General features: G+C 39.0%; 1 protein-coding gene across 4 annotated transcripts in view; it reads right to left on the bottom strand.

Annotated features, from left to right (window-relative positions):
• Positions 1-14,965, bottom strand: part of CHST9 (carbohydrate sulfotransferase 9) — an 89,027-nt gene that overhangs the window by 16,724 nt on the left and 57,338 nt on the right. For 3 of the 4 annotated variants that reach the window (XM_040084873.2, XM_040084866.1, XM_040084881.1), the window contains one exon: positions 38-75. The exons of the other annotated variant lie outside the window; for it this stretch is intronic. In XM_040084873.2, the coding sequence (XP_039940807.1) occupies positions 38-75 (38 nt within the window). The remainder of the gene's footprint in view (positions 1-37; positions 76-14,965) is intronic. 4 annotated transcript variants of the gene reach the window in all.

Raw genomic sequence — 14,965 nt, 5'->3', positions numbered from 1 at the left:
AACTAAGTTAATGGAAAGTATGAAAGTTTCCAAATACCTGATTAATTGTCTCTTCTTGCAGTTTTTCTCCAGACTCTGAAAGGGAAAGAAAATAATTAGTTTGCATATATTCTAATCAATGTGAAAGGGGACATTCAGAGCAACAAACAGTAAATTAGTTAAAAAAAAAAAAAAAAAATCATCAAAACCTATAATTAAGAAACAGATTTTAACATGTAGAAATTACTTGATAGCTTGAAATGGAAAAATAAAAGAAACACAAGTCTCTCTTATAAAAAAGATGTGATAGAAAAGAAGATTGAGATTAGTAGCCAATCTTGCTAACCTGGAACCCCACAAAAATTTCAAACATTCAAAGGGGAGGAAAAAAAAATCTAATATGTAACATGAAGTCTCTTAATGTTACAAGATGTACTACGTGACCAAGAGACTGGTAGCATCCAGCTCAGAATTTGACCACTGGAGAAGAAAAGCAACTTCTGCCATTACCTTAAAATAAATTTAAATGCCTGTGTCAAGACTGAGGCTCAGCACCAGCTGGCCCAGGGAGAAATTCTATCCAGATATTAGCCACAAAATGGCAAGCTGAATTATGGTCTTGTTTCCTTATTCTGGCCTTCTTTTGCAGCATCCTTCAGTGTGCTCCTGGAGATAAAAACAAAACCTCGACTGAACACTGCTTTCCTACACTGTCTGGGACTCAAGCAGCAAGGACACCTCAAACTTGTTCTTTGCTTTTCCCCCAAAAGGGGCAGTAATTTGCTTCATTTACTGCTCCCGTGCACTAGTTGTCAAGAGGGCAGCTGGTATCAGTTTGCTACTGGAGACTGTCCACTCATATTGGGGAAAGTCAGGAATTTCACACTTGCCTATCCAGCTAGGCTACGTGCACCCCGAGGGTTTTTAAAAATATCAGTGACAGGACAGGGCTTACAACCTGTCAGTATCACTATTAACTGTCAGGGGAGCCTGCCTAGCTCAGGTGGCTGCCACCTCCAGCCCTGGAATGGATACTCCATTTCAGCAAAACTTTTCCATATTAATAAGCGTGGCACAAACAGAATTTTAAAAATGAGATGTAAGTATTTAAGGTGTTAAAATACAGTACAAAGACTCTACTTAAAGGAAAATGATCCTCCTTTCCCATGCCTGACACTATTCCTCTTTTCAACGACAGCATTATAGATTATTCAAATGAAGATAATTACTTTAGGCTATATTATAAGATTGTCTCTTATGATAATTACTTCCTGCATGCTTGTGTTGTGTTTTTATTTGTTAAATATAAAAATTATGCTTTTAAAAACTCGAGAGGACTATCATTTATGGGAGACTTCTTGAAATGTATTCCCTTGCTCACTGATTTCATCTTTAGGAGAAATAAGATTTATTCTCGTAGCAAATATTTTAGCCAAATAGATTGTTGGTAATGGAAGATTACAGGAGTATGTGTTTTTATCATTCTCTAATGATATACAAGTTGCTAGGAAAGCAGAGTGTTTGAAATCTCTGGTTAGATCAACACTGTTTTGCTCAAAGGTTTGTGGACTTTGAATACTGATGCTTTCCTGTTTCCCAGTACATTTGTTTTTAGGCTATTTTGATTCACTTTAAAGGAATTTTAATAACTTTCTGTTGACAGCATGGACAGCTGGTCTTGAGAATTAGTGAAAATTCACTTGCTGACTGAGGAAGGAAGTGACATCAATGAGTTTCTAAAGTCAGCCCTGAGGGAAAAAGTGTGCTCTGCCAGAGTGGCCTTTCATGCCATTGTATTTCCAGTGATGCCTCAAGATGCAAATTGCATTATCAATCAACCTTGTGGTTTCTACCTCAGACAAATATTTAAAAAAAAAAAAAAAAAAAAAAAAAGAACAGAAAGACTGGGAAAGACTTGTACAGCCATTCCTGACACTACTAAGAAAAAGGTGCAGAAGAATTTATGGTAATCCTTTCCTTGTTTTTTTCTTCTTTCTATTGGCGATTTGAATGTACAGTATCAAGGAAAAGTCAGTTGCAGAAGTGGCTGTATGATACGGCAGCAATGATGACATGAGTTAAACAGGACAGAGATTGACTGGGCTGTTAAGGATAGAATGGAGATCAGATTCAAGGTCACCACTAAATTGAATACTGAGTTCTCCATTTATTCTCTAGATGATCCTTGTCCTCATGGCAGAACAGCTACGTGCGTTTGGCGGAGTCAGCACTTGTGCTCAGAAGGGACCAAGGTCTGTAATCACAGACACGCTGCGAGTTAGGGTGGAAGTATATTGGCACCATTACATGGGGAAACCCACAAAGTCCTGGTGTGTACTGTACTGTTGTTTGAGAAGAAACATCACAAAAAGCAGTGAAAAAACATGACACCCAGTGCTGAAAGGGGGCTCAGTTTCCAGCTGAAGAGGCTACCTGTAGGGCAGGACAAGACCATTGAAAGTGGGCAGAATTTTGTTTGCCTTGCTTTGGTGGTGGTGTGTGGTTTTTTTCTTTTCCTTTTTTTTTTTTTTTAATTCCCAAAATTATCTTATAATGACTAGTTGATAATCTGTGTTTTACTTCTGGCAGTCTCAGTTTTTGAGGGGGATGTTCCTGTGTTGGTGCCTCGTGATCATTTGTGGTGGGCATCAACAGTCACCCTGGTTTTTCTGAGTTTTTTAAAGCCTTTTGATTGTTCATAAAATGGAGTCAGACCTTTTAGCTACTGTACAATATTAGGAGCAGTTTCTGCTCTTTCTCACACGTGTAACATAAACAAATCCTTTGTTTTTCATTCTCTGTCCTTTGTTTGCATATTTCTAACCTGAAAACAATTGTAACTGACAGTTGGTCTGGCCATTTGGCTGGAAGGTGAAAACTCCAGAAGCCAATCCACAGCCAGACCCACAAATGTATAAAAAGTAAGAAATAAACAGGCAGAGGAGCTCTAGGCTTGGCTCAGCCTTGGGGCTCTCTCGGAGGAACTCTCTGCCCTGTGAAATCTCTTGACTCCGTGTGATTGCTTTGCGTATCCCGATCACAATCAACATTCACCAGCAGGGTTCAAAAACTACCACTGGAGAGAGTGCTCCTAACTCTAAGGACATGAAGCAATGGGACACTGACAAAACCAGAACTGTCAGAACATGTCAGCTAGTCCTACGGGCAACACCTGCATCAGTCTCATGAAGTGCAGGTAATACCTGACACTTTCAAGAGGTTTCATTTCTGGTAGACATACACATGCTAAATTTAAAATTTTCGACAGTTTTTCCCAAGCCACTGCAATGAGGCAGCAGCTTATGCAAAAGCATCACACTAACTGGGAAATTTACTGCCATCTGAAAACTTACATGGAAGTTGCCCAGTAGGTAGCCAGTGCAGTCCCAGAGCACACCTCTGCAACTCAGACTGCTTGTGAGCAGCTTGCTCTTCTCCTATATTTCTTCTGAAATTTCATTTTTCTACCTGTCACCTTGCAAACTGTTCCTAAATGGGCTCAATAGTGCCACCTGAGCAGCCTTAAAAATCACAAGCAAATCCAAAGGCCTTAATCATAGACAACTGATACTTTGTGATCCAAAACTTGTATTTACCAGTACGAACTATGATTCTTGTTTGCTGACACTGTGCTTTCCTACTGGGCTGAGGCCAAACTGCTGCAGCTGGATTCCAGTGATGTTTTTGCATCAGACTGGAGAAACATACCTCTCCCAATAAATTTTTAGTGATTTTCTTTTGTCTCTCTAGCTGCAAAAAGTGTAATGGGTGGTTCACTGGTTGAGATAAATGGCCTTCTTGGGTTTACCTCAAGCTATATCACTTTAGGAAAAAAAAAAAAAAATACAACAAACATTGTTTAAAATATTTCTTTGTATGTTCATACACTAATTAGTATACTAATTCCTGTTTCCAGGGCAAGTTGGTTCTTTCAAATGTTGGGGTTTTTTTTTTTTGGTTGCTTGTCCATGATTAAAAGATTACCTTAGTGAGAGGAATAATGTATGTTTTCTAATGTAACTGACAGCTGCAAGACATGAGAGTGTGCCATAATTGCTGCTGTCACGAGGAATGGCAACACCAGCTCCTCAGCCTTATGCACACAGCCTACACAGAGAACAACACGTAATTATGCATTCTGTGCCCTGCTTACCTCCATAAAAAGGAATGTCATATTTGTGCAGGTTTACAGATTAATCTGCTGTAATTCCCTTTAATGTTAAACAGCTCAAATATAATTAAGATCACCTGGTACAAAAGATTCAGATTGAAAATATGAGTACACTCCGACAGAACAAATAACAGCCTGATGCTTTTTTTATGTTCAAATAATTGTATACATTAAGGATTTTGACAGCATGTTTGTTCCATAAGTATGTAGATGAAAAACCAGAGGTTTCATTTCAAAAGGCAAGACATTACTAACTGTATTTAATTAGAGAGAAAAATCCCTTAAGTATACAGATCTGCCAATTTATGTAACATGACTGCTATAAGACCTAGGAACAAAGGATCTTTTTTTCCTTCCGAAAATCAAATCCAAATTTATATATACTTCAAGCAGCCATCATCAATGTCAAAATAAAAGCTTTGGAATCAAAAGTTTGCTTCCTTAAGTCTTCAGATAATTCTACTAATATTTGTGGCATGGCAGAAAGGCAGGGGATGAACAGAAATGCTGAGTCTGTTCCCAGGTATCTGAGGGTTTCCAGAAAGAGTGAGAATCACGTGGAGATCTCAGGGGGCAAAGGAGACCCTCAGCCTTGCTCTGAAACTGCCATATGGATAATCTGGAACAGCCATATCCACATAACTTCAAGTGGGAATGGTACTTCTAAAAAATCATTTGTGAAGAGGAAATTTGATGCTCTAATACCAATTTAGTTTTGTTTTTCCAGTTTGTGAAATAAACCCTACCAAGTTCATCTTTTACTTTATGTTTTTAGACTTAAACACATAGGCAACCTATCAAGTTAAGACCCACCCCACTTGGATTACTGGAGTCCTGAACTACCAGCACAGATTCTGTGAAGTGTAGGTAAATCAAAGCACTTATTTTTGATAAACTTCTGCAGCTAATTCCCATGGCACCAGAGCCTGGGGAAGAAACACTCAGATTTATTTTTCAGGCTTATAACAGACAAGGTGTGACACTAACAGACACAGACATCTTCTGTGAAAGCCTGCAACTTGGCACACAAAGATTAAAATATTTAGGGCAGAACCATACATTTCCTATGTATTATCGACAGATGCTCTGAAGTCTGTGAGCAACACAGCTTTTGCAGGTCTGCACATCATTTCCTCTTCCTTCTAGCAAGGAATTCAATAAACTGAAAGTGTTCATTTATACCATTGCCTTCAAAACCCAGTTTAGTTTACTGTTGCACCTCTATGATAATTATGCAACTGAATATGATTACAGTGGCCTAAAATATATTAATCACATCTTCATGGTATTGCATAATCCTTCTAAGTTGTCACAATGCCAGCTCATAAGTTGCCCTGGCAGAAGGAAACATAAAAAGAAACCCAAGTTGATACTGATTGAAGCAAATGAAGGAAAGTTGGCCATCTCAAAACACTGAAACTCTCACAGCATTCCAAGGTCTCCCTAGCTAATTTTTCGTGATTACTTTTGATATGAAAACAGACCTTTAATTGTCAGTCTCTAATAAGGATGCAGAACTGTTCCCTGAGAGGTTCAAAGGACCCTGGGAAACTAAACGTTTACGAAAGCTTGAGTAGCCAAATAAACATCTTGTGCTGATTAACATAGACCATTCAGTTTCCACCTAACGAAGTCATAACAAGAAGGAACTGCAAAGGAAAAAAAAAAAAAAATTGGACTGACAAAGGAACATTAGTCTTAATAAGACTGAGGGCTCTCGTTCATTAATTCTGTTGAGTGTAAAAAGGAGGTGGGGGTATAACTCAAATCCATTCTTGGACCAAATCCTTCATTGACTAATATTGTGTAACCGTACTTAGGGCAAAGAGATGTTACAACATAAATTAATTAAAATTTTGAAGTTTTACTTGCTCTCTACCTCATCAGCAGTGACAAAAATTTTCAAATGAGCAAAACTGCCAGGATGCCCACTAATGGAATTACTAAGCAGCCTTGTTTGCCAGTTTTCTTCTAGAAGGCTGTGATTTCCATAACTGGGAAAAGGGAAAGCAAAAATTTGTCATATTTTTTCCTTTAAGGATGGAAGGTTTGAGATAATGGAAACATGCCAGATAGTGTATTTGGTTGTAACATCAACACAATATTGATATCATGATTTGGATGGCTTCCATCTGAACATGGTGCATATTTTCAGTGCCTATTTGGCATTCATCCTGTGTCTAACAACAAGAGTAGTTTGTTTCAATTTTGTGTTACAGCTTGCTATGCAACTGCTTTGAAAAGTTTTTTTTTCCTTCTATCCAACTCCTTCACTACTTTTTTCACAGTCCTGCATTCTTAAAGAACTGAATGAAGCAAAATACACATCTATAATAGGCAAGCGAAGATCAATTAATTATGTCCTGGCAGGTGCATTTTTTCAAATCCTATCACAATGTGATCCAAATTCATTGGTAAAACTTCTTAGTTCCCACACTGCAAGGGCCATTGCTTTTTCATCTGAACTCATACAAACCACAGTCTCCCCTTTCATGTAGCTAGTTATGTATGGTGCATTACGCTGCTTTATATTATGATCATCCGGAGGGTAGGTGACATAATCTGTTAAAATACCTTTTTGACTGTGCTCCCATGTCAAGCTCAATTGCTTATGCAGTTGTATTAAAAAAAAAAAAAAAAAAAAATAGGTTTACAGGCATTGACACAAAGGAAGTAGTTTCTACCCATTTGTCTCCTGTATCAGGGTTTGTAGTACATCATTCAGTGAGGGACCATAAAATCATACAATGGCTTGGGTTGGAAGTGACCTTAAGGATCTTCGAGTTCTAACCCTGCTACCATGGGCAGGGACATCTTTCACTTGACCAGGTTGCTCAGAGCTCCAACCGACACGACCTTGGATGGTTGACTGATTTTTTTCCAACGGAGGAAAACTGTCTGGGTTTTTTACTCTAAGAACATCACTGCAAGTGCTATCATGATAGAAAAGACCATGGAGAGCAACTGGAGCTGGAATCCACGTGCTCAGACCCCACATAGAAATAAAGCTGAGGGCATGCAGCTCTCTCTTTAATGTACCCTGCTATGGTCTTAGGCAGCTGAACTGAACCTTTGCACTGGGCTCACAGCGGACTGAAAAAATTGCAGTAGTCAGGCTTTGGTTTTGGTTCCTTTGGTTTGTTTGGTTCTGTTCATATTAAGAACATATGGTTGCCCCTGTCCTGATGAGGAATGTGAGTGCAGCTGAAATTTGCAGTCCAATTAATCACCTCAAGGCGAAGCCTCATGGAGTCATCATCATCATCATGGTCAGCTCTTGGTTTTTCACTGGTAGCAAAGATAAGTTGATCTTCACCTCTGGAACACACTGTTCTGGTATAATCCTAATTACAACACCCTGGAAATAGCATATGAAGGTACCAGTACCAATGGGAAGCAGCACACAAGCCCAGAAAAACTTATTTTGACTCACCTGCCAGGACAACTGCACCAGAAACAACTGAGCTACAAAGCTTCTCTAGTATGAATCAGAAGCAGTAGTGGGAGCAAGTGAAGTACACAGCAAGCCCAAACAGGGACGGAAAAATCCAGCTTCTTGGCACTAATTACAAAGTAGAGTCCCACAGTAAAATCACCATGGGAAGCTTTAGTCTATGGTTTCTGTATTTCAGAAATAAAAAAAAAATGAATTGTCTGTACAACATAAGGCCAAGAAGTGACCAGTGGTGATGAAAGCAAATATTCTTTTAATTTACTACTCATTTTGAGTTATGCCTACATAAACAAACTGTACTTGTCTAAATATTCCCTATTTCTTTCTTTAAGGTCTAAATGTGACACTCTAAGGCATGCTCTTAGTAGAATGGCCTCAAACAACTTCTCTGAAATCATTCCAGATAGACGTAGAATATTCCCCAGTGAGAACCTGGCAGTAACAGAAAGACACTACTCACATTTACAAGGAATAATCTGTAATTAATCCACTAGTAAAGAAGAGAGGGGAATAAAGAAAAGGTGAAATAAGAACCCTATGAAATAGAACTTTAACAACTGGAAAAATAAAAAAATTCTGTAAACCAAATAATTTTATAGTTAAAGAAAATTAGGTGAAGGAAGGCAAAGAGAAACAAAGCTAGAACATAACCTTTTCTAATGCATGGCTTTGAATTAAAAATGGTCAGATAGAAACCAAAAACCTACAGCAATCAGTTGCTGCAGGGAGTGCAAATTTATCTACATTTTGTATAGCTGGAATATGACCTTTTATGACCAAATCTTGTGGTTGACTTCAGCTGCAGCTATTGGAAATCATTTGTAAAAGGTCATCCATGACTGAGAACATAATATGAATCCAAGATGCACAAGGATTCAGGTTTGTGCTACTCAAAAGAACCTGGAGAAGGAGAAAGAGGGCGGGAAGCTCATCCACTGCTACAGATTCAGTGCTCAAATGGATTTATAGTTTGGTAATAGCAATTACTCTATGTAATCAATTTCCAAGACGTGAATGCAAATTATGAGAGGACACACAGTTTTTATGCTTGCCAATTATGACTACATTACTTAAATATTACCAACGGGGATTATATTATCAAACAAGGCTACTTATTTAGTAATGTAACTTGAGCCAATTTTTGTTGTCTAGAGCATGGTAGAACCTCTTCTTCCCACAGATGCTCCACAACAAGAAAAGATTATGGACCTTCAATTTTTATTGTTATTAACAAATATGGTTCTTAGGCAAAGGTAGTTTTTAGCCCTAAATAACATATTTATCTGACTTTATGCATACACAGTCTTAGCACTGGTTGATTTTGGTGTGTGTGTTTTTTTTTTGTTTGTTTTTTTTTTTTTTTTTTTCACTTAACGTGTGATATTTTACGGAGCTCCTTACAAGAAGAGGTGGTAATGATGTGCAGGCAATCCTCAACAAGAAAAGTGCAATGATATATAAAAAACATGCAAGGTCGTTAGTCATGTTCTCTGAACATCAGAAAATTCAAACTGTATCATCCAAGGTAGTTGACTAGGGAAAAGAAAAATTATACAATAATTTATGTGTAGAAGTAAAAGAAAATTCTTGTTAGAGAGAACTGTCAGCAGTTATTTAACCAAGATCTCATGACAACCCTTCCCCAGAAACCTTAAATCAATTCAGAAGGCCTGTCTGTAAAGGATTCACCACCACTATATGAGAGTACATTTAAAATTATGCAAAAAAATACTCTTTTGTGCTTGGTGTCTTTAAAGCCAAACCTGTAGCTCAGGCTTGCAATCTGCCCTGCCACTGGCTTTGGGCAGCTGTGCAGCAACTGGGTATATATTGTACCTACTATGGATAATTGCAGGCACCTCCTTGCCCGCAGGTGAAGCACCCTGATGCTCCAAGCCTCACAAACAGCACCATACTGTGCTTGGGAGGAGCCTTTTGCTCACTTTAGGAATGCCTGTTGTGCCTCCCTCTGTGTGCCATCCTTGCTGCACCAATGAGGATACTGGCAGTGCCCAAAAGTGGAAAGCAGCTGGGGTGATGAAGCAAGTTCAGCTGGAGAAATCTTCATGAGAACTGAACTCAACATATGTCACTGAAAACATAGCTAAATGATTCTTTTTAATTAAACAGAGACTCAAAATAACGACAGTAAGGTGGTTTATGGCAAGGTTTTCAGTACCCCAAAAATGCAAAGTACCCCAACAGAAAAAGCATAAATGCTGCACTGGGTTGATTTGATCACTCGAGCAGAGTCTAAGTAGATGCTCTCAGGTACAGTGCATCCTTTTCATGCACAGAGGGTAAAATAGGCTTTAAAACCACACCTGCAGGTTTTGTACATGCCAGCAATTTCTGCCCACAAAATATACTGCTGCTGCGTGTAAAGGACCATATGTACATACCAGAAGCTGGTACTAAGGTACAATTTGCATCCATAAATGTGCAGGTGCAGTTCTGTGGAGAACTATGAGAAGAATGTGACCACACAGCAAACAACTACTACTTACACAGCAGCCTTCAGACAACAATTTTTCCATAGGATGTGCTATGCCAGGCACAGAAAGGAGAGGCAGTATTCACAGCTGAAATTGCCGTCGTGCTCATGGCTGGCAGACTGATTTAAGAAACAAGCCTACCCAGCCCTGGTTTGCTAACCATGGGTGTGTACTAATACTGGTAGCTCTGATGATACCCCAAACTGAGGGCAAGATTAATGTGTCAGCTACAAAGGTGAAACAATTCTGAGAGAGTCCTTTTCATCAAGTGATTCAAGATGGTTTTCTATGACTGAAAAAAACCACCTTGTTTATTATTCCCTAGTGAACTGCATTATTTTCCAGACGTTAAAATTAATTCTGCAAGCCTGACATGAATCAGCATGAGAATTACCAACCAAGTAAGCTTCAGCAAGTACTAAGTGACGCAGTCCCATAATATGGTGGCTTTATTCACATGCAAATTACTGATTTCTAATGAAGTGAGCACTCAGGATGAGCCATTTGTCTTTTCTTCTGATAGGATAACAGAGTCAATATTATGTATGTGATTATCAGCTCGGCAATGGCTTCTTGATAACTGCAGGGACAAGGTCTTCACATATGTCCACAGACTAAGGGAAAGAAGCATATTTCTGCCTAGCTTATTATTAGTATTTAGTTTTAATAGACATAATACTTTATATGAAATCTGATTAAAGAACATGAAAAGAAACACAAATGAAACGTAGAAAAATTCCGTTCAGATTAGAAATTATTTTGGACTAAAGCCACACCAATTGCTATTGCTTAAATATTTAGTGAAGGGTAAAAAAGCAGTTTGAGAGGACTGAATTTCCTGCCTTCCTAGGGATCAAAAAAAAGAAAATGTGATAATTGAGCATCCACCCCCCACATAACTTTTCAACATCACCAACACACTGACCTATTGCTATAATTAAAGTAATTTGTATACTGTGGATTGCTTATAATTTAAAGACTAGGTCCAAATGTTGCAAGCATTTGAGATGCAAGTCTTCAGAGAAATTAATTTTACATCCTGATGTTGGTGGGAAGGGGTGAAAAAAGTGCTTAATATCTTTAAATGGCTGGTTAATTAGATGTACAGTCAGAGATCCTGGAAGAACAGAGATGCAAACAGCTCAGAACTTCATATTTCTTCTCTTCATACAAGCATACCAGTAATGTTTCTACTTTCAGTACTTTTTGTCCCAGGGATTACAGATAACCAGCTCCCAGAATCAAATTGAAAACCAGAAACACCGTTGGTTGCAACTGTGTGGAACCAAGCTTATGTTAAACATAGTAACAAACTTATTGTAGTAATGGAAGCTAGGCTCATCAATTACAGGAGAAAGCAAGACAGGCAGAAAACAAACCCCAAACCAACCCACCTCATTGTAAAGAATTCCCTTCATTTTTAATTCTCATTTCTGAGAAGAGACCAATTCTACAAATTTAGTGTCTTTTCTGGAAAATGTACACCATCATGCAGCCACCTACACACACGCAAGGGCTAAAAAATCTTAGCTAAAAACACCCCTTTATACAAGCTGCAGACAAGCAGTGTTTCTTAGGGTTTGCTTTTATGATTGGTTTAATCTTCCCAATGCCCAGCTGCAGGGCTGTGCTCCTCCTCCTCCCATGTGCTGGCCACTCGTACAACTGCAGTGCAGGGTCAAGACACATCACAGTCCTGACTCAGCTAAAAATTCTCATCATGCCTCATATGCTGATTTTCAACCATATGAGGACAGAGCAGCCACATCAGCTGTGCAGATCAAGACACCTAGCTGGAAACAACAGTGGGGACAATGAGAAGTCCCCGTCTAGGGAAGCTCACGTGTGTCACCCTGTTTTTTCTGAGTTTTTTAAAGCCTTTTGATTGTTCATAAAATGGAGTCAGACCTTTTAGCTACTGTACAATATTAGGAGCAGTTTCTACCTTTTTCTCACACATGTAACATAAACAAATCCTTTGTTTTTCATTCTCTGTCCTTTGTTTGCATATTTCTAACCTGAAAACAGTTGTAACTGACAGTTGGTCTGGCCAGGGGTGAAAACTCCAGAAGCCAATCTTCAGCCAGACCCACAAATGTATAAAAAGTAAGAAATAAACAGGCAGAGGCTCTCCGCCTTGTTCTCTGCCTTGGCTCAGCCTTGAGCTGGCTCGGAGGAACTCTCTGCCCTGCAAAAATCTCTTGACTCCGTGTGATTGCTTTGCGTATCCCAGTCACTCGTGTAGATCAGCATAAACATCCGATAATTCCATATCCTCAGAGCCCTTGTCTGCCCAGCTGCTTCAGATCCCTCAGCATCAGAATACTCAGGTTTGTCACAAATGACTGAATAGTTCAGATGTGCAAAAGTAACAACTCTCTTGACAACCAGCTATTTTATTTTAGGGCTTGCATTGTATCGGACTCTGTTTTTATCCTTTTTTTTTTTTTTTTTTTAATACTCAGATACATAATCTATTTGGCTTTCCAAAAGGTATTTGATAATATCTCTCTCACAGGATTTCTTAAGGAAACCTAGCAGGCACAGAACTAGAGTGAACACTTTTGCACAGATTTGGAAAAGAAACTGTTGAAAAGATAGGAAACAGGGCACAGGAATATGAGGGAGGACAGTGAATTTCACTGCGGAAGAAAATCACAAATGGAGTCCTGATGTCTCATGTTGAGGATATTGATGCTCTTCAGCCTGTTCTGAAATCACCTGAGGAAGGGAACAAACAGGGAAGACACAATGTTTGCTGAGGATACTAAGATATTTGGGGTAGAAATGATGGAGGCTAAAGAACTTTCTATGTGTGTATGTTCGTAATAAAATGACACATGAAGTGCAATTTATACAAAATGATGCTTTTAGGGGAAAGCTTAATTTAGACTGAAAAGTAGTAGACTCTGAACTGGGTTATGAGCACACCGCTACACAGGAATGAGATCTTGGGGTGGTAAAACTTGTGCGTAAACGTCATCTTCCTGCTCAGCAGTAGAGAAAGCAAATTGAAGACCAGAGAAAACACAAAAGGCAGCCGTTGTGTTTCTTGTTTCTGCATATTCACACACTTGCATCTTAAATATTATCTGCAATTCGGATCCTTCCACTCATGTACAGAGCTGAAGAAGAAGGAAAGAGGGTGGACTGAAAGTATAAACTGGGTTACAAGGAGCAACAATGATGAAACCTAACAAAGCAGTGATCCAGGGGAGATATGATAAGGATCTGTAAAATCATGAGTGACGTGGAAGGAGTGAATCAGAACTGACTGTTTGCTGCCCATTGTAACACAAGGCTGGGGGCATCGGATGAAGCAGGCAGATGGCAGGTGGAAAACAAACATGAGGAAGGAGCTCTCCATGCAACTGAGAAAGGAAACTCAGGAACTCTTTGCCAGGGGATGTTACAGCTGCTAAAACTTTTCATGGATTCAGGGGACAACTGAACAAGCTGAGAGACGGGAAATCCTTTTGGGGCTGATAAGCAAACAAAAAACACCTCTGGCACAGGAAGTTTCTGAAACACAAATTGCTAGAGTTTGAGAAAGTAATGTGAGAAGGTTTCACTTTGCTGCTAGGATATTGAGCAAGCTCTGGTCTCAGGCAGTGTTGCTGCTGTGTGCATGTGTAGCAACACAGCTAAAAAAGAGAGGCACCGGTTTAAAACACTTCAGAGTCTGGACACCCTCAGTAACAACATGCACCACCTGCACAAGCTGTTGACCATTCCTGTTGATCCTCCAACCACAGGAGACTGGTCAGTACTTGATAAATTTCCAAGAAATAGGAAGAACAGACTTACTGAATATTAAAATCACTAGATTCTGTGTGCAATGAAAAAGAAACAAACACAATGATCTCAGTGACTTCCAATGTTGCCTGGAAAGTTTACTGCGAGCAAGAGATTGACCTGCAGTATCCTAAGGTAGATGCTAACACCAGACCATTCTGTTATGACACAGGCTAGAAATACAAAGGGTTTAGAAGGCATTACAGGAATTTTTTACCACCTACTAATTTTCTGGTTTACTGGTTCTGCTTCCTTGGAACTACAGAAAAATCACTAGAGAAAAATGAGCCTTTTTGAGAAGTGAGCTGCGTTGGATCTTTGTTCATAAGGCAGATATTAATTTAAAGAATACAAATAGCCCAACAGCCATTAAAATGAACACTAAAGCACTATTTCTAATTATACTGCATTGATTAAATACAATTATACAATTATATTTTAATTAAGCTTTGTTCATACCATCATCCTCCTATGTTTTTCTTCTTCTACAGGAGGAAATTAATCTCTTTTTCTAAGAGATTCATTTTCATGGCAAATAATGCTTATCATTTAATTTATTTTAAAAGCAAAAGACAAAATCTGTGCAAGATATTAATTGTCTCAGCTGTGTTAGACAAAATCAGCTGTCTGCTTCAAAGTTCATCTGCATGGAGAACCCCAGTCAATGCCTACACTCTTTTAATTGCTGATTTTTAAGTCCTACCAAGAGGCTCACTTTCAGCATTCTAAGCTGTTACAGGCCAGCTCCAGCTGCTGAGTTATGTTAACAGATTGTGTGAGTGCTCCCAGTCTATTTCCATGTAAAATCAGGTTACCTACAATCCGGGCTGAGGAGCAGCCTCGTGGTGTGCCCAGCACAGGGATTGTGGAGTAGAGATCCTGAACGTTAGCACCTACTGCCCTCTACCTGCTCCACTTAAAAAGCTTAGGCAGCAAAACTAGAGAAAACTTCACTTCCCAATTTTTTAAAATACTTGGTCTTACCACTCTGATTGGAACTGATTTCTAATCTATTTATTTTGATTACAAGAGTAGGAAGTGTTATTCTCCTCCACATTGCACTCTAGGTAG

This window comes from Hirundo rustica, chromosome 1 (genome assembly GCF_015227805.2).
Source record: "Hirundo rustica isolate bHirRus1 chromosome 1, bHirRus1.pri.v3, whole genome shotgun sequence".
Taxonomy (NCBI): domain Eukaryota; kingdom Metazoa; phylum Chordata; class Aves; order Passeriformes; family Hirundinidae; genus Hirundo; species Hirundo rustica.
This window is presented reverse-complemented; position numbering and strand designations above follow the sequence as displayed.